This window comes from Polistes dominula, unplaced genomic scaffold (genome assembly GCF_049000335.1).
Source record: "Polistes dominula isolate Pdom_NZ unplaced genomic scaffold, Pdom_raw_medaka contig_19, whole genome shotgun sequence".
Taxonomy (NCBI): domain Eukaryota; kingdom Metazoa; phylum Arthropoda; class Insecta; order Hymenoptera; family Vespidae; genus Polistes; species Polistes dominula.
In genome coordinates this window covers 2445001-2467004 of record NW_028301058.1, presented here as the reverse complement: position 1 = coordinate 2467004, position 22004 = coordinate 2445001, and the positions used below count along the sequence as shown (strand labels likewise).

At 29.2% G+C, this 22004-nt stretch overlaps 2 protein-coding genes across 4 annotated transcripts in view; one reads left to right on the top strand and one right to left on the bottom strand.

The window, feature by feature from the left end:
• Positions 1-989, top strand: part of LOC149031484 (esterase B1-like) — a 73912-nt gene extending 72923 nt beyond the window's left edge. For both annotated transcript variants that reach the window (XM_089175739.1, XM_089175738.1), the window contains exon 3: positions 177-989. In XM_089175739.1, coding sequence (XP_089031865.1) covers positions 177-309 — 133 coding nt within the window. In that variant the 3' untranslated portion in view covers positions 310-989. The remainder of the gene's footprint in view (positions 1-176) is intronic.
• Imp (IGF-II mRNA-binding protein) overlaps positions 1-22004 on the bottom strand; it is a 119078-nt gene that overhangs the window by 82200 nt on the left and 14874 nt on the right. Inside the window, exons 1-2 of one of the 2 annotated variants that reach the window (XM_089175736.1) lie at positions 14305-14410; positions 11183-11246 (exon numbers count right to left, since the gene is read on the bottom strand). In XM_089175736.1, coding sequence (XP_089031862.1) covers positions 11183-11246; positions 14305-14362 — 122 coding nt within the window. In that variant the 5' untranslated portion in view covers positions 14363-14410. Of the gene's footprint in view, positions 1-11182; positions 11247-14304; positions 14411-22004 lie in introns of those variants that run through there. The other variant, XM_089175735.1, reaches the window with a different exon arrangement.

Here is a 22004-nt window from a genome sequence, read left to right as displayed (position 1 = left end):
ACTGATAGACCGATCTTAAAATAATCAAATTATAAAACTACCAAACTGATTTGCATTAATCTCAAAAAATCAAATTACAATTTTTTTTCGTATACGTGAAACTTCTTATTAGAATTGAACGAAGTAAAATTGACTTTCTCTTTCTCTCAGTCTTTCATACTTCATTTTTCTTTTAGTTTATTTCTTGGTAGGAGAGATGCAGCTCCTTGTGAATGGGATTCCTCTGAGATAATCTACAGGGCAGAGAAGGGGGGGGGAGGGAGGGCGCGTGCTGAACTTCAGAGATTGTGCGAAAGCAGCTGCACGTGAGGCTGCTGCTGCTGCTGCTGTTCCCATTCCATCGTTCCTTCGTTTCATCGTATATATCGAGGATACACACACTCTTCCTTTCTTTCTTTCTTTCTTTTACTTCCCCCTTTTACCCACCCTCTACTTTTTAGCCCTCAAGGTTTCGTAGTAGTAAAGATACTTTGAGCAAACATCAGAAGAAGAAGAAGAAAAAAAACAAATTCTACCTGGCAGGTCAACTAATTCGTTTTTGTTTTTTTTTTTTTTACATTGCACACGAGATGCAAGACAAAAATAAATCAAATAAAATGAAGGGTTGAAGAAAATTAAAATTGAGACAACATAAGAGAGAGAGAGAGAAAGAGAGAGAAGGATTAACATTAATGTAAGAGAATTGAAATTGTAAAATCAAAATTTATTTTACTTTTAATATTTCATTCAAGTTTATAAGTTGAGGGGGTGGAATTCAATTATTTTTAGTATTATTGCATTTCCCTATTTAACCTCTTTGAATTATTTAAAGATTTTTATAAATATATAACACATTTAATTTGTTGCTATATAAATTAATATGTAAAAATAATTAATATTATTATTTATATAATATATTTTTTAAACAACATTTCATCAATTAGAAAATTTAAATTAAATATATAAATGAAACAAAATAGAAATATATTAATATATAACAAAGTACCAACTTAAAGTTTCATAATTTTGTTACCGTGTGGTATTTTAAAATATGGCCTTGAATATTTTATTCAAGTTTATAAATTAATGGTGTGAGGTTTAATTATTTGTAGTATTATTGCATTCCCCCATTTAATTTTTAAATTTGGATAATATCTACGAAACGTTGCAATTACAAATAAATTCTTATTATAATTTATTATCGTTCAATAATTTTTTAAATAAATAAATATAATTATTATTTAAACTATTATTTTCTTAATATATATATATAATATAACATTATTATTTAATATTTTATAAAATATACAAAATATACAAAAAATACCATACAAAGAGTCAATGAACTACATAAACCTCTCTCTCACACTTTTATCTGTCTCATAATTTTTTGATTTTATTTCCTACATTGAAAAAAGATGGAAAGAGGAAGGAAAGAAGAGGGAGGAAGGGTGGAAGAAGGGTGTGAGGAGGGTGAGGAGGACCGTTTCGCTTTCGTTCGTGGCTCGATCGGATCAAAGCAACAAGAAGAAATTCGAGTTAGAAGGCGCGTGCGCGGTTCCACCCGACTTGCATGCTTGCATCTAGACGTGCAACAAGTGCACGCAGGATGCACACCTCACTATATATATATAAACGTAGTATATACGCGAGCTCTTAAGAGAAGAAGAAGAAGAAGAAGAATAAGAAGAAGAAGGAAGAGGAAAGGGTTAAATTCAGTGGGATGGGGTGAAAAGACTCTGTGTGTGTGTGTGTATGTGTATGAGTAAGAAAGAGAAAGAAGATGTGGCACGCGCCGAGTGCAACGAATTGTGAGAAGGAGAGAGAAGAGTACAGATGCATCTGTGCATCTTCAACCCAACTTCCTTCCCGACAGGCTTCTCTCTTTCATTCTGCTGCATTTCTCTTTTTTCTTCTACTCTTTTATTTTCTCCTTCTTTCTTTCTTCTTCTTCTTCTTACGTATTATCTTTCTTCTTCTTCTTCTTCTTCTTCTTCTTCTTAACTTTTTCTCTCCCTTAACATTTAATTTTACCTTTACGATTTAGTCTGACACTATTTTTCTACCACATCCTTTAATTTTCTTTTTTAATTTATTAACTTTCATTATCCAACTATTGTATACTTCATTTAACACTTCAATCTTATCTATCTCTTTCTACATCCTTCTTATTTATCACTCAATCAATCACTCACTCACTCACTCACTCACTCACTCACTCACTTACTCACTCACTCACTCACTCACTCACTCACTCACTCACTCACTCACTCACTCACTCACTCACTCACTCACTCACTCACTCACTCATTTATTCATTCATTCATTTTATTTATCACACCGTGTGTATCCTTTTTATCTCTTATCTTTCTCTTACTTCACTTTGAATCCTTCTTACATTCTTATATCTTATCTGTCTCTCTTAATTTTATTTCTTCTTACTTTTTCATTCAACCTTATCCTTATCCTCTTCTTCTTTTTTTTTTTCTTGCTTTTAATTTATTTTCCTTTTCCTTTATTTTATCGAATAAGTAAGCATGCAAGCCATGTACTTAAACAAACACATACACACACATCTTGATTATAAGTACCTTCCGACTTCTTGTTCGATTACACATGCGTGTATGCAGTATGCACAATCTTCAACCAATTTGCATATCGTTTATACATAATTACTTAATTTACGTTAAAACAAATTTTTGATAAATTTTATTATGATTTTATTGTTGTATTAAATACTTTGAAGTATTCAAAGTGATCAAACATTATATTAATTAATTATTTACTGTATCTTTATGTAATTCAAAACTTTATTCTCATTATGTGTATGCATACGAACCGTTTATTTTAAAAGTGACCTAACGTTTCAATGCAATTAAAAATATACTAATGAGTTATACTGCTTAAGTGTATCTAAAGATGTTTAATTTACAGTTCCTATTAAATTAAGGCCAGATATATGCGTTTTCTAATCACTAATGTAGTTAGGCCACTTTCTAAATGAACAATCTGATTTGTTATCAAATTTCGAATGGACCCAACTCCATTCAACATAATTTAAGATGCTTCAAATTGAAAAAATAAAAACAATACTCAATTTATTTGACATATCTTTAAAACACTTCAGAAACATAATTGATGCGATTGAAAACATTTTTTAACTACATAACCTACAAAATTACAAACGTAATCTGCAAAACAATTTACTGCTCATCTACATTTTGTGTGTGTGAAAGGGATTTGAAGAAATCATGATGTTCCAAGTGGTATATATCGTAATATGTCAATTATGTCCTTGAATTTTACTGTTGCAATTTGTCTGATATTTTTATACAGTGATGTCAATACAATATTTTCGAACTTTCTTGGTCAACCCCGACGTGATAATAAATTCAGGACTTTCAAATTTTCATTCTCATTCATTGATGTCTTATAGAAAATTTGATACAGTTTCATTTCTGACAAAAACGCATTCAACATATTTTTAACCAGTTTATTGATTCTTCATCAGAATTCTTGATACATAACATGAAGTTGTACAATAACCAAGTGCAACCAGAAAATAATACTTAATACTCATATAATTGTGCCCATAATTATGTGAATGGTCTAAGTCATGTATCTCTTGTTTCAATGTATTAGGTCGAGTCATAAGTAACTTCCGATGCGACTATGTAGAAACTATTTTTCGTATTTACCTACTATAAGTCACCGAAACAAACCAATTTTCGATATAACTATATAGATGAGGATTCAGTTAGTCTTCTGTTAACTTTTTTATGCAGTCAATGTTACATTTAACCGTTTTTCTTAACCACTGAAATGAATAGTAAAAAGTGCATATTCGACATGTAATGCTTTAGGAATTGAAACAAGGTAATAGCACTAAAGTGGCAACTGAGAAAATATGCAGCGTATACAGTGCAGGACTGATAACTGATAGGGCAGTCAGAAATTGGTTTGTAAAATTCCGTTCTGGAGATACGATCTTAACACTTTCACAACCGCTGACACCAGTGTGGTGCCATAGGCAGGCCAGTCGTCGTACGCCGGTGACACTCATGTGGTGTCATTGGTAAAATATTGTTTTATAATAATGTTGATTACTAATTCATAATAATAATGTTAATTGTTTCATGAATTTGCGTAAAGTTTTTTTCAACCTAAGAAATGTTTACAAATTGTGCGGACGGCAAAGTGTTTCTTCCAAAATATTGCCGGCCACTGGCGACGTTTCACTGCGCAAACGTGCGATTGTGAAAGTGTTAAAAGATGAACCAAGTGCAGGACGTATTTCCGACTTTGATGAATCTTTTAAAGGTAATATTGGAGCAAAATCCAATAGATACGTTGAACAATTACAAAGAGTGCAAAAAAAACTCCATGAAAGGTGTCTTGCACTTATCAGTCATGGCAGAAACGCGAAATTCTTTGTCTCATAAAAAACGGAAGTTATTTATGACTCGATCTAATATTTAAAAATTTTTATTTGAACACCATATGAATTCTGTATAATATTGAAATAACAAACACCTATCTAACGATTTATTTTTGTCAATATCATGAAAATTACATTGAATTTATTTATTGTAAAATAATGTGATGCATAATAACTGATAAACTCATTTTTTATAATTTACACTTTCATAATTATCAGCACAATTCAAAACTTCATTCCCAGTATGTGTATTTATATCTATGTATTTATTAAAAAAATTCATCTGCAAATCTTTACAGAAACAATAAACAAATAACCATTTGTTAAGAGAAAATGTTTAGCAAAAAAAAACAACAACAACAAAAAATAAAATAACATTTGAATAAGATGAATAATGAACCTGTGTGTTCATACGTGTAAGTGTAAGTGTTGAAAGAATATCTATATAGAATAGTAGGGTTGCACCACCGGACTTTCAAATGCAAGCGGAAGTTATGTGCAAAGTGCATTCGACTAATAGGGACACCGGTTACCGTAGTAGAGGGAGGAAAGGGGGGAGAATGAGGGGGGGGGGAGGGAGGTCTTTCTCTTTCTCTCTCTTTTTATCTCGAACTCCCCTTCTTTAGTGGTAAATATCGAGTAACCTGACTGACCTTACACATATGCGTTTACTAGGTATGCAGTGTCCTTGTTATGCAAATGAGAAAAGTGCAGTCCCCAAATACCCAAAAGTGCATTGTCGATTGTATGAAAGGGAAATAAATCGGATGCAAATACGCGTATAACCAGTTATGAATAAACAAACTTCCTGTATTGGTCAACAAATTTTTCTCGTATTAAAAAACAACAAATATTATTTATTAAGTAATTAATTAAATAATTATAATCACGTGTAAAAAATATATATATATATATATATAATACATAATGAACAACTAATTACTACACCATATAAACGTGTTTTTACCATTGAATATTCAATTACATAAAACATAAAAAAAAAATTGTATTAAAAATGTTCACCTAAACAACGTGAGATCACACACGTGATATACAAATTATTATTTGTACCAGACAAATTATTATTTTATATAATACTAACTTACATGTGCTCGAAAATACATATACATACATACGTATATATATATATACATATAATACATATACACCCTGACATACACAAAAAAAGTACAATGCATTAACGGTGGTGCACTTTACAAGCCGGTTTACCACGGCGTTGACTTGTATGCAATTCCGAGGATAATGCAGGTTGCACGTGGCACTGTGGGCATTGTGCACTCGATGCACCACAAAATGCAGTCGTACAACTCTAACTTGAAATAAGACACGACTTTTGCGGTTTTAAAATGTGTGCCATGCACGAACATATGCGATACTCGTTTTCAAATGCATCGATGTCATTCAAATTCCCTCATCCTCTCTCTCTCTCTCTCTCTCTCTCTTTCCACCCTCTATAATAAATTCAAAATAAAAAATTGTAATGCACGTTTATAAGTAAGAGACCGTTAAAAAAAAAAAAAGGGATTAGTTTTTCTTCTCCTTATTTATTCTATTTGATATATATTTTTTTTTCTTGTTCGGTAAGAAGAAGAAGGAGAAGAAGAAGGAGGAGGATGTAAAAAAAAAAGGATAGAGTTAGGGGTATGTATTGGAAAGAAAGCTAGTTTCTCGATCATTCAGTTCTCACACTCGCTTAGAATCGTTCAGCTTTTGCATCTCAGAAAAGTAACCCGGCGATCTTTTAAGGGCTGTTAAAGAAGACGGAATTAGAAACACGCTGGTGGGTTCACATCCCATGTTAGAGAGAGAGAGAGAGAGAGAGAGAGAGAGAGAGAGAGAGAGAAAGCATTGTAAACTGCCAACGAGAGGGGTTACGACCCTTTTTGGTATTTTAAACTAGTTTTCACTTGTACCAGTTTGCTGCTTTCCACTACTACACTTCTATCATCTTTTTTTACTCTTCTTCTTAAGTATACATATATGTATGTATGTATGTATGTATGTGTGTATGTGTGTGGATATCTCCTATCTTTATTATTATTATTATTATTATTTTTATTTTATTTTTAAATATATGTATACGAGTATTAGTTGTGGTAGATTCTGCACAGCGAAGTTTATTCCAACCGTGCTTTACATTTCAACCATATCGGCTTATATGGAAATGAACGTTTCAGTCATTCATCGTAAAGAAATTGAAAGAAAGAGAAGAAGAATTTGCTTAACACTGTTAGAAGCTTCTTCTTCTTCTTCTTCTTCTTATTCTAACAGTTGCACACCTTTTTTTTAATTTTTTTTTTCTATCGTGGTAAAATTCGAACGAAGACAAACTCGAAACTGATATACTTTCCAACCACCCCCCCCTTTATTTATTTAGACAATAATAACACATACTTTAAACAAGTCTCAAGAATTTAACTAAATTCTTCTTCTTCTTCTTCTTCGTTTTTAAAGTTAAACAAATAAGAAAGTAAAAGAGAGTTAATAAAAAAAAAAGGTTGAGAGAGAAACTCCTCATCCGGGGGGTGAGGATAGTGAAATAACAGATTGCAGTTGTGGCACGAGCGAACGAGCGCAGCCTGGGTTTGGGTTTGGTGTTCGTAAGGAGAAGGCAGGTGCCACATTTTTTTTCTCCACCGCCTGTTTTACCAAGACGAGTAAGAGGCTGCTGCCTACCTTTAGCAGAGGCTCCCAAACAATCTCTGAATTTATTTCTTCCCATTATTATTTTTATACAGTCATATGAAAATACTATCGAAAAAATTAGATTGAAGGGGAAACAGTAATGTCATTATTTTTTCGTTAGATGACTTTAGTTATCGATATCTCGTAAAATATCAATCGAACAATTTGAAATTTATGTTTGTTAGAAAGGTAACATTTAAAACTAAGAAAAATTCCTTTAGTGTTTTTTCTTTGGTCTATTCAGTTGTGTCTTATAGGGTGTTCAAAATGAAAGTCAACAAAGATAGAATTCGATACATTTCACACTTTTTCTTTTCTAAAGACGAAAATGCAAGCCAGGTGGCTGAAATTGTGAATGATGTTTATACTCTCGATACTTTAACAAATAATTGCGTGCAATTTCGATTGCATCCAGATATTTTTGATGTTAAAAATGTACCTCTCATAGATAGACCGTAGCATCGCCCAGAAGCTAAAAATCGACCGTAAAACAGTTTTAAACCCTTTGCTAAAAGTTGAATTAAAAAAAAAGCTCGATTTTTGGATATCACACCATTATATGATGGATCGAATTTCCATCTGCGAAGTCTTGGAATTCCATTCCGAATGGAATGAAATCGACCCATTTCTTAAACGAATGATGACTGGATATGAGAAATGAATCACATGCAACAACATTGTGCAAAAACGATCGTGGTCAAAGCAGTTCAAACGATTCTGTTGTACACTTGGCGGAACTAGAAAGGAATTATTTATTATGATTTGCTTAAATATGGCCAAACACTAAATTCGGATCTCTACTTTCAACAACTGGACCGTTTAAAGCAAACGATTGACCAGAAACAGCCAGAATTGACCAACAGGAGAGTTGTTGTGTTCCATCTGAACAACGCCAGGTCACACATGTCTATAGTGACTCCCCAGAAGCACCAAGAGCTTAGTTAGGAAGTTTTAATGCATCCATCATATAGTTCAGATCTTGTACCAAGCGATTACCATTTTGTTTTGCACTGCATAACTTTCTTAGTGATAAGAAATTGGCATTAAAAGAAGATTGTAAAAATCGATCACTAGAGTTTTTCGCAAATAGGGACCAAGACTTTTATGAGACAAGTATTATGAAGCTACCTTTAAAATGGCAACAAATTAATGAACATAACGGTGCATATTTGACCAAAATCAGACAACCAGAAGTATGTTAAATAAATGCTTGAAGTTAACGTCAAAATAATGGACGACTTTTTCCCCAACCTAATATGTAAATTATTATTTTGATTTATTTTGTTTCATTTCTATAATTCAATTTATCATACTTTACCTATTTTAGTTTTAGCAACAACGATAATAGAAAAATTATTGATCAATCCATTTGGAAAAATAGCATTGGTGTTGATAGTTAATAAAGAATATTCTGCGATATTATACGCAACGGTATCATTTCTATTACATCGATTATTTGTAACAGTTACACCATTAGGTTCTTGATACATCCCAGTACTTTCCATAAGATCTATGACACCACTTTCTATATTAAAAATAATAAAGTTTAAAAAAAACGAAAGGTCTACTCAGATACGTATAACAAATGGACAATTAATAAAAGGTAATTTTAAAATAATAAATAAATGTTGTTTCTTATTTTGTTATAGGTGAGAGTGAATCTGTTGTTTAATTCAATAAAATGTTCTAAATATTGTATTTATATCTATACACGTTTATATTCATTAACATTTCTACACATTCAATAGTGTAATAATACGATTAAATAATCTATCGAATAAAAAAAAAATGAATATTTAATATTAATTAATATTATAAATTAAATACGCACCACCGTCCGTGTCAAGTTAAATCGTAAGCATGGGGGACAGAAAATCGACAAAGGTTTAATTAAATAAGAAATATATTTTCAAGTATATATATGTATATATACTTATATATATTTAATATTATTTTATTATATTTTAATATAAGGTATTAAATTAATTTATATATATATAATAATTATATTAATAATATAATATATAAAATATAAATATTATATATATTTATTATATACATAAAAATAAATATATATAAAAAATATAATAAATATATATGTAATATATTAAATTAATTAAATATATATATATATATAATATTATATTTTATATTAAAATATAATAAATAAATATATTATTTTAATATAATATAATATTTTAAGAACATACATTTCTACGTTATTGCATGCAAACGAATAGAACAAGGAAAATAATCACTACTATATAATTATACATATATATATATATATATATATATATATATATATATATGTATATGTGTACGCATGTGTTCAATAAATACCGTGTATATTTTGCGTATGAATCATTTGCATCTGAAGTATTTAAATTCACGCGTACATTTTCTTATTACATTATTTTTCTTTGATCTTTTCTTCTCTCTTATTTGGCAATGCACATTTATTCGCGTGCAACCAATTATGCACCTCGTTATGGTTGCATTACGTGCAAAATTCACCCTTCCCCCAAAAAAAACTGTGCAAAGCAAGCGCAGCGCCACTTCTCTTTTTTTTCCGATATATTTTTATTATCCTTCATTTTTTCTTTAACTTATTTCCGATCGTAAAAAAACAAAAAAACAAAAAAATGACCAAACACACAACCGTCGTCTCTTTACTTTTAAACCTTATATACGAAAGATTACATAAATTAGTGCTGACCAGATAAATGGAGGATTTGCACGTTAACGTACTTTGCGTATTAAATATACGCATGTTTATAACGTATGAGTATATATATATATGTATGCGTGACAAGTAATACGGTAAGGAAAAAAAAAGAATATGATTTTATAATTAATCGATTAAGTATCATCACCGGAAGTACAACGATCGTGTAAGTAATAAATAAAACATATACGTAGTATATACATGAAAAAAAAAAGAAAAGAAAAAAAAAATAAATCTCTCCATCTATCTTTTTGCGCACGAAAATTTCAAAAAAAAAAAAAAAAAAAGCCGGCAAATTTTCTTATCGGATTATGACATCCGGTTTTATTGACTCATTAACTTCTTTTCATACCACCATAAATATTTTTCACTGTGCACCGAATTATCATCATAATCATCATCGTCATTATTATTATCAGCGACAAATATTAAGCTTAATTATTATTCATATTTTTTGTTTTTTCTTGTCCTTTTATACGACAAAATAAAAAGATCTTTTAATTTATTTTACGTAAAACTCTTATCACAACGGTTTAACTTTGTACAAGTATATTATTTTTTTTTACGTTTATACATTGTACATACGTAATTTATAAATGACCAATTTATATGAGATTGCGATTATGAATATCAAAATTTGGCCTTCATTATTCAAAAAAATAAACACGATCGATAACGACACACCGAGTGTGTTGTTGCTGTTGCTGTTGTTGTTGTTGTTGTTTCAATACATTTTACTTTAATCTCCGGAAACAAATTAAAACGCCCAACTTCGTGTTGTACCTTTTTTTTTCTTTTTTAAGTACTCGCAAATATTATTTCTTTATTATTTTTTTTTTTTTTTTATCATAAATTTGATTCCTTTTGCTATACGTATGACGGTGTAATTAACGATAACACGAACAACCGTTGAGGAAACAAAATTAAAAGGAAAATGAAATTCACATTACTACCAACGAAAAAGAAGTAATATCAACATTCGATATGAAATGATTGTATCATTTGTATCGTTACAAATTAATGCAAATAAAATAAGAATAAACATAGGCTTCAGAAACATGGTATTCGTTATAATCATCTTGATAATTGGCATAAATAAGAAGATTTTCATTGAATACTGTTGCAATTAATCAAATTAAATTCAATTAAATCATTCAATACACTACTACGATTTAAGACTCTTTTCCTTTCAGTACGTGCATATATTAATAATAATAATAATAATAATAATAATAATAATAATAATAATAATAATAATAATAATAATCTAATTAATAAGAATTTCAACAAATTTGATTATAATCATAGAAAATGTATTGCAGAAAACTCACCGTTTCTTCGCACCACTGGCTACCGATGGTTCCACCACAAGTGCCGATCCTAGGAACGTATAACCTGGACAACAAATAAATTACGATTAATATAATCAAATTACAAATTATACATTTGAGACGTTTATTTTGAAAGTGGCCTAAATCCATTAATGTTCGAATGAAGATATTGAAGGATTTTCATTTCAATGCAATTATTGGGTTGTTCGGAAAGGAATTTCATTTTTTCCTGACACAATAATGGCATTAATTGATGCAAACCGATAAATAGCAACACGTGAGATCTATGAGAGATCAAATTTATCAAATTCAACTGTTTAGGCTTATTTAAAAGGCCTAGGTTTAACCTCGAAGCAAAAATTGTCTTCATTTTCACTAGATACTAACGAGTTATACTGCTTATATGCGTTTTCTAATCACGAATGGAGTTAGGCTACTTTCAAAATGAACAATCTGATTTGTTATCAAATTTCGAATGGACCTAACTCCATTCAACATAATTTAAGATGCTTCAAATTGAAAAAATAAAAAAACAATACTCAATTTATTTGACATATCTTTAACCCTTAAAGTGCACATGGAGTGTTTGACACCCCAACAAATTTTTGATCTCTCGAAAACGGTACTGAATTCGAAAAAATGGGTTATTTGTCGCCATCTAGTGTTAATTCAGATGGGTATAAAACCTATACTATTTTAAAAAAGATGTATCAAACTACTTTTAAAAAAATTGCGAGGTCTAAATATTAAATAGCGACTTCAGGAGACGCGTTCAAACACGTTGTGGTGTCAAACACCCACAGTGCACTTTAATTAACTTTTACCAAATGTGTTCTTTAAGGGTTAAAACACTTCAGAAACATAATTTATGCGATTGAAAACATTTTTTAACTACATAACCTACAAAATTACAAACATAATCTACAAAACAATTTACTACTCATCTACATTTTGTGTGTGTGAAAGGGATTTGAAGAAATCATGATGTTCCAGGTGGTATATATCGTAATAGGTCAATTATGTCCTTGAATTTTGCTGTTGCAATTTGTCTGATATTTTTATACAGTGATGTCAATACAATATTTTCGAACTTTCTTGGTCAACCCCGACGTGCTAATAAATTCAGGACTTTCAAATTTTCATTCTCATTCATTGATGTCTTATAGAAAATTTGATACGGTTTCATTTCTGACAAAACCGCATTAAACATATTTTTAACCAGTTTATTGATTCTTCATCAGAATTCTTGACCCTTTTCAAAATTGCGTTCTTCTAATAATTTTGTTAATACAAAATCTTCTTGTCTAGTATTATCATATTTACTCGAAATATAAGTAACCTCAAATGCTGCATTGATACAAGAAGTTATACAATGACCAGGTGTAATCAGAAAATAATAATTGACAAATTGAGTTAGGCCACTTTCAAAATAAACTTTTCATCATTTGGTACAAAATCTTCATGATTTAAAATATATTTGTAACAAATTGCTTCAGAATGAAATGATCATGTAAAAATGTCCACTTTCAAAATAAACGGCTCATTTATAAAGTAGAAATATAAAAAAGAAAAAAATAAATAAAGCTAAAAATCACACGCATAAAAATACATTACATGCACCATTTCAAAATATGTACATAAAAAAGTAAAAATTAAACTGAAACCAAAAATCACACACATCACAAATTACATTACACGCATCAAAAAAATAAATGCGTCAAAGAAAAGAAACAGAAACAACAACAACAACAACAACAACAAAAATAAAATTAAAAATCACACGCATAAAAATGCATTACATGCACCATTCTAAAATGTGTAAATAAAAAAAAGAACAGAAAAATTTATTAATAATTTTATAAATGAATAATATCGTTAATAATAAGAATAATAATAATATCGTAAAACTATAAATAGAAAATCGTGAGATAGAAGGTCGTTCTCATAGAAAAGTATTATCATCTATATATCTAATACATATATTTATATGTATATATATATATGTGTGTGTGTGTGTGTGTGTGTGTGTGCTCGTGTAAATAGAAGTATATACGAGGGATAGAATTGGTTCATTGGGTCAACGCGTACGTTGATACACAACCTGTTTTTCTCTTCTTCTTTTTTTTTGCACGCGGTCAATTTGAACTCTGACCCCCAACCTACGGGTTTAAGAAAGGAAGAAAGAAAGAAAGAAAGAAACGAAAAGAAAAGAAAAGAAAAGAAAAGAAAAGAAAAGAAAAGAAATAAAAACGACCATAAGGAGAATAAATATATTTTTCCCATGAAAATTCTCATAGTTCATCATATCGTTCCTAGATATTATTTATATAAACTTACAACGGTCTCAACGTATGAATAATAATAAGAAGACGAATGAATATTATCAAAGAAGAGGCTTCCGGGTTTATTCGTTTCTCACAATCCATCAGTAAGAACACGTGTAACAAAAATTCTCCATTATCCCCCCCCCTCCACCACCCTAGCCCATCCCAACCCAACCCATGATTTAAATGCATTCTAACGGCGTTCTACAATGTTAAAAATCGTCGATGAAAATAAATAAACAAAAAGAAAAAAAAATAAATAAAAGGATTCGTGTACCATCAAAGCTCTGACATACATCGACCCACCTCTTTCGGTATTCTAATCAGGATCAAAAGGTTATGCGAACGTGTTCGAATAGCATTAGGCTACTCAGCTACAAGCATATTTCTTTTTCTTTCTATCTTCTTTCTCTCTTTTTTGTTTTTTGTTCTTTTTTTTTTTATAATAGTTAGCTACGAGAAACTTCGTTGGATACTTTCATAACGATTTACGTGTGTGTATATATTCTTACACGCACTCAAACACATCTATACACACATAAATACATACAACGTTGAGTTGGTCAATAAATTTGCGCAATATTTGCTGTTGATTGAATGAACTTGAAACGAATTTTATTGATCAATACGATATATCTATATCTATATCTATATATATATTTAAATATTTGTTAAATTTTATCTTTTAAATGGATCAAATTTGTTAAAATCCAATTTTGTTCTATAATCAATAATTATTCAATAAATATTAGTTAAGATAATATTAAGATTATATTTATCAGTAATATTAATTCTTACCATTTTGATTAAAATTGTTAGGGTAAAAATTGTTGTCGTACATTTCAACTTTCAACATTATTAATTAAACTTAAACGAAGAAACAAAAAGATTAATTAATTAATTAATTAATTAATTAATAATTGAATCAATCGATAATTTATCGATACAATATTATAAGTAACACAATAATACTATTTCACTAATAATTATTATATAACAAAAATACGAATACTTTTATTTATTAAAGTAAACGACAAGATCAATAACGTGTTATCACTTTGACGACTAATCGCGGTATGATTTTCATAGAACAACATAACCATACTATTATCAAGCAGGTATAAAGTAAAAGGTCAATAATAAATACGTTCTACAAATGTAAACACAAAACTTTTGCCAAATTCTCGGTAATATAATACAACGTTCATTTGTAAACATTCGATTATAAGATCTATGAATTTCAAATTGAATATTATTCTAATAATAATAATAATATTCTAAGTTGATGATTATCATTGATAGATTCAAATCAATTATCAAATAAATCATGATAATACATAACTATTATTTCGAAGAATTATTTATTAACACGTTCGTCGTCCAGCCCGTTTCGGTTGATTTTCTCGCCAGGCCCAAAATTCGACTGTCGGCGCACCACGTAACGTAAAAAAGCGATAAGTAGAAATATCAATAATGCGACCCGAGTATTATGGTTATATTATATTATTAGATTTTATTTACGGAAAATAATTTTGTTTTTAAATGGGAAATGTGATAAGTTTTTCCAACTAAAAATACTATAACTTCAACAAGAAGAGCGTCACCGTATACGGTGACGGGGCCCACGGGGAAGCATGTCCGTCTCCGGTATACGGTGTTATGGTGACGAACGTGTTAAGGTGTCTCACACACACACAAGTGGTTAACATACTCAAATGTTGTTACCCTAATACAGTTTTTGAGCCATTACATAACAAACATATTCAATCTAACTCTTTTTTTTTCTAATCAGGTTATCAATAACGATCATCAACATTTCACAGCTGACAGAGTGTTACTATTTCTTTTTACTTTTCGTTGTTGTTGTTGTTGTTGTTGTATTTATGCAAGATGGTCTCAAGAAAAAAAAAAAAAGAAGAAAACCGGGTGCATCATTAAATATTCATTTGTGCAATATGACAATAGTGTAAGAAGAAGACGAGTGGTAGAATTGTTGGCAAGTAGTTTATTAAATATAAAAAAAAAAAAAACACCATAAAATGTATCACAGTAGGAGATAATAAGTGGTGGACCAAGTGAAAGACCAGATTGGGAATGCGAATGAAATGAATGAATTGAAAATACAACGAGAGAACCTTAACCCAGTATCGGTGAATCCACGTGGCAAACGAGTGAGATAGAAAAATAAAAAGAAGTAGAAGTAGAAGAAGAAGAAGAAGCAAGCAGAAGAAGAAGAAAAAGAAGAAGAAGAAGAAGAAGAAGAAGGTAGCATCTAAATGGCTATTTAGCATGTTCCGTGTCAAGTCCATACAACCCCTTTCGAATTGATCCACCTAGCAACAATAAAATGTTCCTAAGTGTTCCACCTCTCTTGGATAAATGGTAACACACATTATATGGATTGGATGGACTCGTAGTACTCAAGATACACAACAGGTTTATCATAAGAACGAACGAACGAACGAATGAACGAACGAATGAACGACTATTTGCGACAAGTTGTTCAAAGATATTTTCAGGAAGAGTTAGTATCCATTTAACGACACTTTTATGTTATTTCGTATTATCCATATTACAATATTAAACGCATGCGTGTGTATGTGTAGTTTATTTCTGTTGTCATCCTATTAACACATTGAGCGCCACACAAATTCCTGTCAGGCCACTGGCGTTACTTTGTATTGAAAAATACAAACGTGTCAGTCATCAATGCTTGACGCGGCTTAAATGGAAACTCTAGTGTCAGTCATCAATGCTTGACGCGGCTTAAATGGAAACTCTAGTGTCAGTCATCAATGACTGACATAGCGCTCAACGTGTTAAGGGACAATTTATATTTTATGGTTTTTTTTTTTTTTTTTTTTTTTTTGTACTGTGTCTTCACCCCATAGATTGACTTTTTATTCGAGTATTTGATACACGCGTTTTACACCACTTCCGTAATTTTTTTTTCTTTTTTGATTCATTCTCACGTGTGTTACACTAATATTTTAGGGTAGGAGTTGTTATAGGGTCCTTTTCTTGATATCCCAAAGGTTTCACACTAGTCTTTTGACTGTATATATAGGAACGAATCGATACAGACAGCTGCGAAATTTCTGTTTTTTTCTTTTTTTTTTTTTTCTTCTAATTCACCCTCCTCTTATTTCTATCCGTGTAAATTTTCAAAAGCGTGATATTTTTCCTACTTTAATTTGTTCAAATTTATTGCATAGAATTTGTTTGAATGTTGAAAGGAATAATTTGAACCCTTTTTAATTGTTGAATACTTTTACCTAAAATGTTTTGTAGGAATAGAATAATTTATTATTAATTAGATTCTAATAATAATCTAATAATTATATTTAATAATTAAATTTTTCGTTTTTGAATATAATTTAATTTAATTAATATAAATGCATATTAAATTACTTCACATAAATATTAATACGTTCGTGGGTGGCATATTTTTTTCCTTTTTTTTTTAATATTGGATATCGGCAAAAAAATAATGAATTATTTAACTTTATATTTAAATAATAAAATATAATTATTTAAATATTATATTGATATAATTAAATATAAATTTAATATATAAATAATTATATTTATATTATATATAATATAATATTATTTATATATATATATATATATATATATATATAATTTATATTAATATATAATTATTTATATAATATTATAATTTATTAATATATTATTATATTTTTATTATTAATTTATATATTATATTATATATTATATATATTTATATTATAAATTATTATTAAATTTATATTTAATTATTTCAATATAATATTTAAATAATTATATTATATATATATTAAAATATAAAAAAATATAAAAAAAATATATTTTTATTTTTATATATATATAAAAATTTATTTTTATTAAATTTGTAAAATTTCAAATGACGTGAATCACACGTCAGAGATAATTAAGTATAGAACTTGATAAGACGTGAATTCACGTCAACAGTCGCGAATATGTTAACCAACACTTATATGCATCGAACGATAAGATTAGTAATTTTTACCAAACGCATATATGCGTCTATAACACTCAAAGGATTAAACAAGATACAATTAATTAAAAAAAAAACATCATTCGTACGTAAATATCTGTATCATCTAAGACACAATTTTTTTTTTTATCCGATTACCGAATCGAACAACAAAAAGAAAAGAAAAGTATGAATGAATGAAAGAAGGAAGTAGCATGCATGGGCCTTGTGTAAAGTATATAAACCATTTCGAAAAGGGTCCACCCGTTAGATGCCTAAAATATACCGGCATTTCGTATGGGGCGCGCTGCTAAGAAATGCAGAAACAGCAGTTGCTATGCTAGGTGGTACTCCTCCCTCTGTTAACACAAGCATACAACATTGTGTATGCATATACACATACATTCAACCATAACCCAAGTGTGAGGAAGAAAGAAAGAAAGAAAGAAAGAAAGAAAGAAAGAAAGGAAGAGGGATAGAGAAGAAGCAAGTCTCTCTCTGGCATCCTTTTTCTAAGCCATCGAAGAAGAAACTCGTGCAAGCCTGACACATACACATACAAATACATACATACACACACAGAATACCATTCACGTGATTACGTAGACGAGGGAGTAAAGGTTAGAAAAAGATAGGAAGATGTTGAAGTGTAAGAGAGGGGTTAGAAGATTCTGTAGTATTACTGTAGTAATAGTGGTAATGTTAGTAGTAGTACGGGCATGTGATTGTGTTAGTGAAGAAGGGGACAAAAAAGAGGGAGTGAAAACGAGATAGGGAAGGTTAGCTGTTAGGTAGGTAGGTAGGTAGATAGGTAGGTAGGCATTAGGACGGGGTGAGGGGTAAAAGGAAGAGGTTGGATCACCGAGGGATGGGGTAGCGCGCGCGCCCAAGTAAGAAAGAAAGAGAGAGACCTATAACCATAGATATATATATGTGTGTGTGTGTTGTGTGTAGAAGAAGGAAGAGCGGGTTCCTCGGGGCAAGTCGGTGTACGACCAGAGCAAAAAGAGTAAGAGAGATGGAAAGAATGAGAGTAGAGAGTAGGTTAGCAGGCTTTCCCGAGGGAGAGGGTAATAGCGGATTGTCCTGGTGAACGAGGAGGACGGCAAGTGCCTTTATAGTGGGTCAGTACTAGTCGGCACCGGGCTAGCGAGCTTTCAAGGTCTCCCCCTAACCCCTCCTTCCAACCTTCCTTTCTTCCTTTCCTCCCTCACCCTCTAACCGTGGCATCTCCTCCTCAACACCGGGTCCCACCAAACCCTCCCCACTCTTTTCTCTTCTCCTCTTCTCTCCTCTCTTCTTTGGCCTAAACGAAAACCGCCAGGTAGATGAAACCAACTCGCTTTGGTTGAACAAGAGCAAGCTTAGGAGAAAACGAACTATCCCTGTCTTCTGTTAACTTGCCACCCATCTTCTTGTCTTTCTCTTTATACATCTATCCATCATCATCTTTCTATCTTTATCTTTCTCTCTCTCTCTCTATCTAGTTTTCTCATGGTAGGAAAACTTGATATGAGGAATAAGAAGACTAACGATCCCTAAAACGTGTATCACCGTTTGAATTTCAATCGTTAATTTCATTTACTTCGAATTGTTGTGAATACCAACACGTTTAGAAAATAATTGTTTCTTCTTCTTTTTTTTTATTCTTTTTCTTTTTGTTGCTTATTCAAATAATTAATGACAGATTACATTAGCATGCAGATATACAAGGACATCTGGAAAGTAACTACTCTGCGTTTTATTCGACTCCCAAGACGCAGCACTTTTTTTTCGTTTATCTATTCTCGCATACTTGATACATGAAGAAAAGGAAGTAGATACACTAAAAGATTATAGTTTATTTCAACTTTTTTTTATGTAACCGTGAGAAATGTAAGTTTAGTTTTTTTTTTTGGTTTGAATTTGATGGAACATTTAAAAACATCAAAAACTAATTTAAGATAAGTAATTTCCTTGATGAAACATTTAAATAATTATTATAATAATAAATCTTAAATTCTACACGACAATTCTTCTAACAATTTATTGTTAATATTATTATATATATATATTTATTAACACATTCGCGGCAGGCATATTTTTTTCCTTTTTTAATGCTAAGTACCGGCAAGAATAATTAATTATTTAAATTTTTATTTAATTTAATTATTTTATATATATATAATTATATATAATATTTTATTTTATATATTATTATATTTATATTATTATATTTATATTTTATTATTATATGTAATATATATTATATTTATAACTTATTTTTAAATAATAAAATATAATTATTTAAATATTATATTAAAATAATTAAATATATATATATATATTAATAAATTATATATATTTATATATTTATATTGTACTATTATTATATTGTAATTTACATATATATATATATATATAAAAATTTATTTTTATTAAATTTGTAAAATTTAAAATTACGTGAATTCACGTCAGTGGTCGCGAAAATATTAATATAAATTATTTTAATAATTTATTATATATTAATTATTGTTAAAATATTCTTGTAATATATCTTCTAAATTTATTTTCTATCATCTGGTTTCTTTTTATTTTTTTATTTTTTTATTTTAAGTATGACATAATGAAAGTTAAGTTTTGTTTGATTTCTCTCTATCCTCTCATCGTTCAGAAAATAATTAAAAAATAATTTTCTTGATGAAACATTTAAATAAAAAAAATTCCTAAATTCTACACACATTCTTTTCTACATACTTACAATTTATTTTCTATCATCTAGTTATTTTTTTCTTTTTTTTTTTTTGTAAGTATGACATAATACTCGGATATATCTTTGATAGAAAGAAGAAAGCGGTTAGGATAAAGGAACGTGATTGAAGGTAGGGTGAAAGTACGCGCGAAAGGGAGAAAGAGTTAGAAGCCTGCACGTATAAATACACACAGATACACATGTATATATGTGTGTATAAGAAAGAAAGAAAGAAAGAGAGAGAGAGAGAGAGAGAGAGAGAGAGAGAGAGAATACTAGCTCCACGGGGAAGTAATGAAATATTTGGGTAGCGCTCAGCGAGAATGGGAATGGGAATGAGAACAGGTTCCTGTTGCGCATTCCAGGCCGATACTGAATGCCGATGCCTTGGACACGGCGGTTGCCACGACTAGGTACATAAATTACTATTGGGTTACAACTCGTTGAGCTTAGTTTGTCCCACGGAAATCCTTCTCTTTGGGTATCCTGACTCACAACTTCTTCAAAGCATCAACGAATTAGAAACAGAATAAGAGAGAATGAGAAAGACAGGAACATTCAATGTATTGTACAATTTGAAATTTGTTTTACAAGGATTTTATGGGTCAAGAATCAAATTTATCCTATGGTAAAGTAACTAGATAGTAAAATTAAAAATTAAATCACTAAACCTTTTCTTTCCAACTCTATATATTGTATTATATATTATATATATTATATATATTATATATATTATATATATTATATTATATACGTCCTAGAAAAAAAAAAGAAAAAAAAAGTTTCTTCTTTTTTTAAATTTATTTTTATATTTATTTTATTCATATATTTATTTTATATTTTTTAAATTTATTCTTATATTTATTTTTATATTTATTTTATATTTTTTAAATTTATTTTTATATTTATTTTATTTATTCTTATATTTATATTTATTTTATTTGTTTTTATATTTATTTTTATTTTTTATTATTTATATATTTATTTCATATTTATTATATTTGTATATTTATTTTATATTTATTTTATTTATTTTTATATTCCACATATATTATATTATATTATATACGTCTGAAAAGTTTCTTCTCTTTTTTTTTTTTAGCAATTCTACGGGCACAATATTTTTTATATTGAATAATATACAGTAAAGATAAAAGTTAATATACAGTAAAATTATTTTTTTTATTTAGTAAAATAATATAAAAAATATTACAGATACAATATTGTACAACTTAGAAAACTCATCAAGAAAAAGGAAATAATTTTTGGAACAACCTAACGCAGTTTTAAATTTTAAATTCGAATTGTACGAATTTATTTTTTTGAAAATGTCATAATAAACAAAATAAATAATTTAATAATTAATAATTATATTAATTAATTTAATAATTATATTTAATCGCATGATTTTAAATGTACAAATGTAGAACACATTTGAAATGTAAAACAAATGTTAAAATGTAGAAACACATTTCGAACAAAATTCGAAATATACAAATTTTTTGTGTGCAAATGTCCTAAACAAAATAAATAATTTATTTAATCGCATGATTAAAATGTAGAACATTAGAATGTTGATTAAAAAGAGAAATAGTCGAAAGTAAAATACTATTTAGAAATAGAAATAGGAATTTAGAAATCTCAAATTATTGAAATTAGCATTGTAACGAAGATACAACATTTCTAATCGTACGATTTAGAATATATAGAATAAATATAAATATTAAAATAAATTAAAAAAAAAAATACGACGAAATAGAAGAAAAA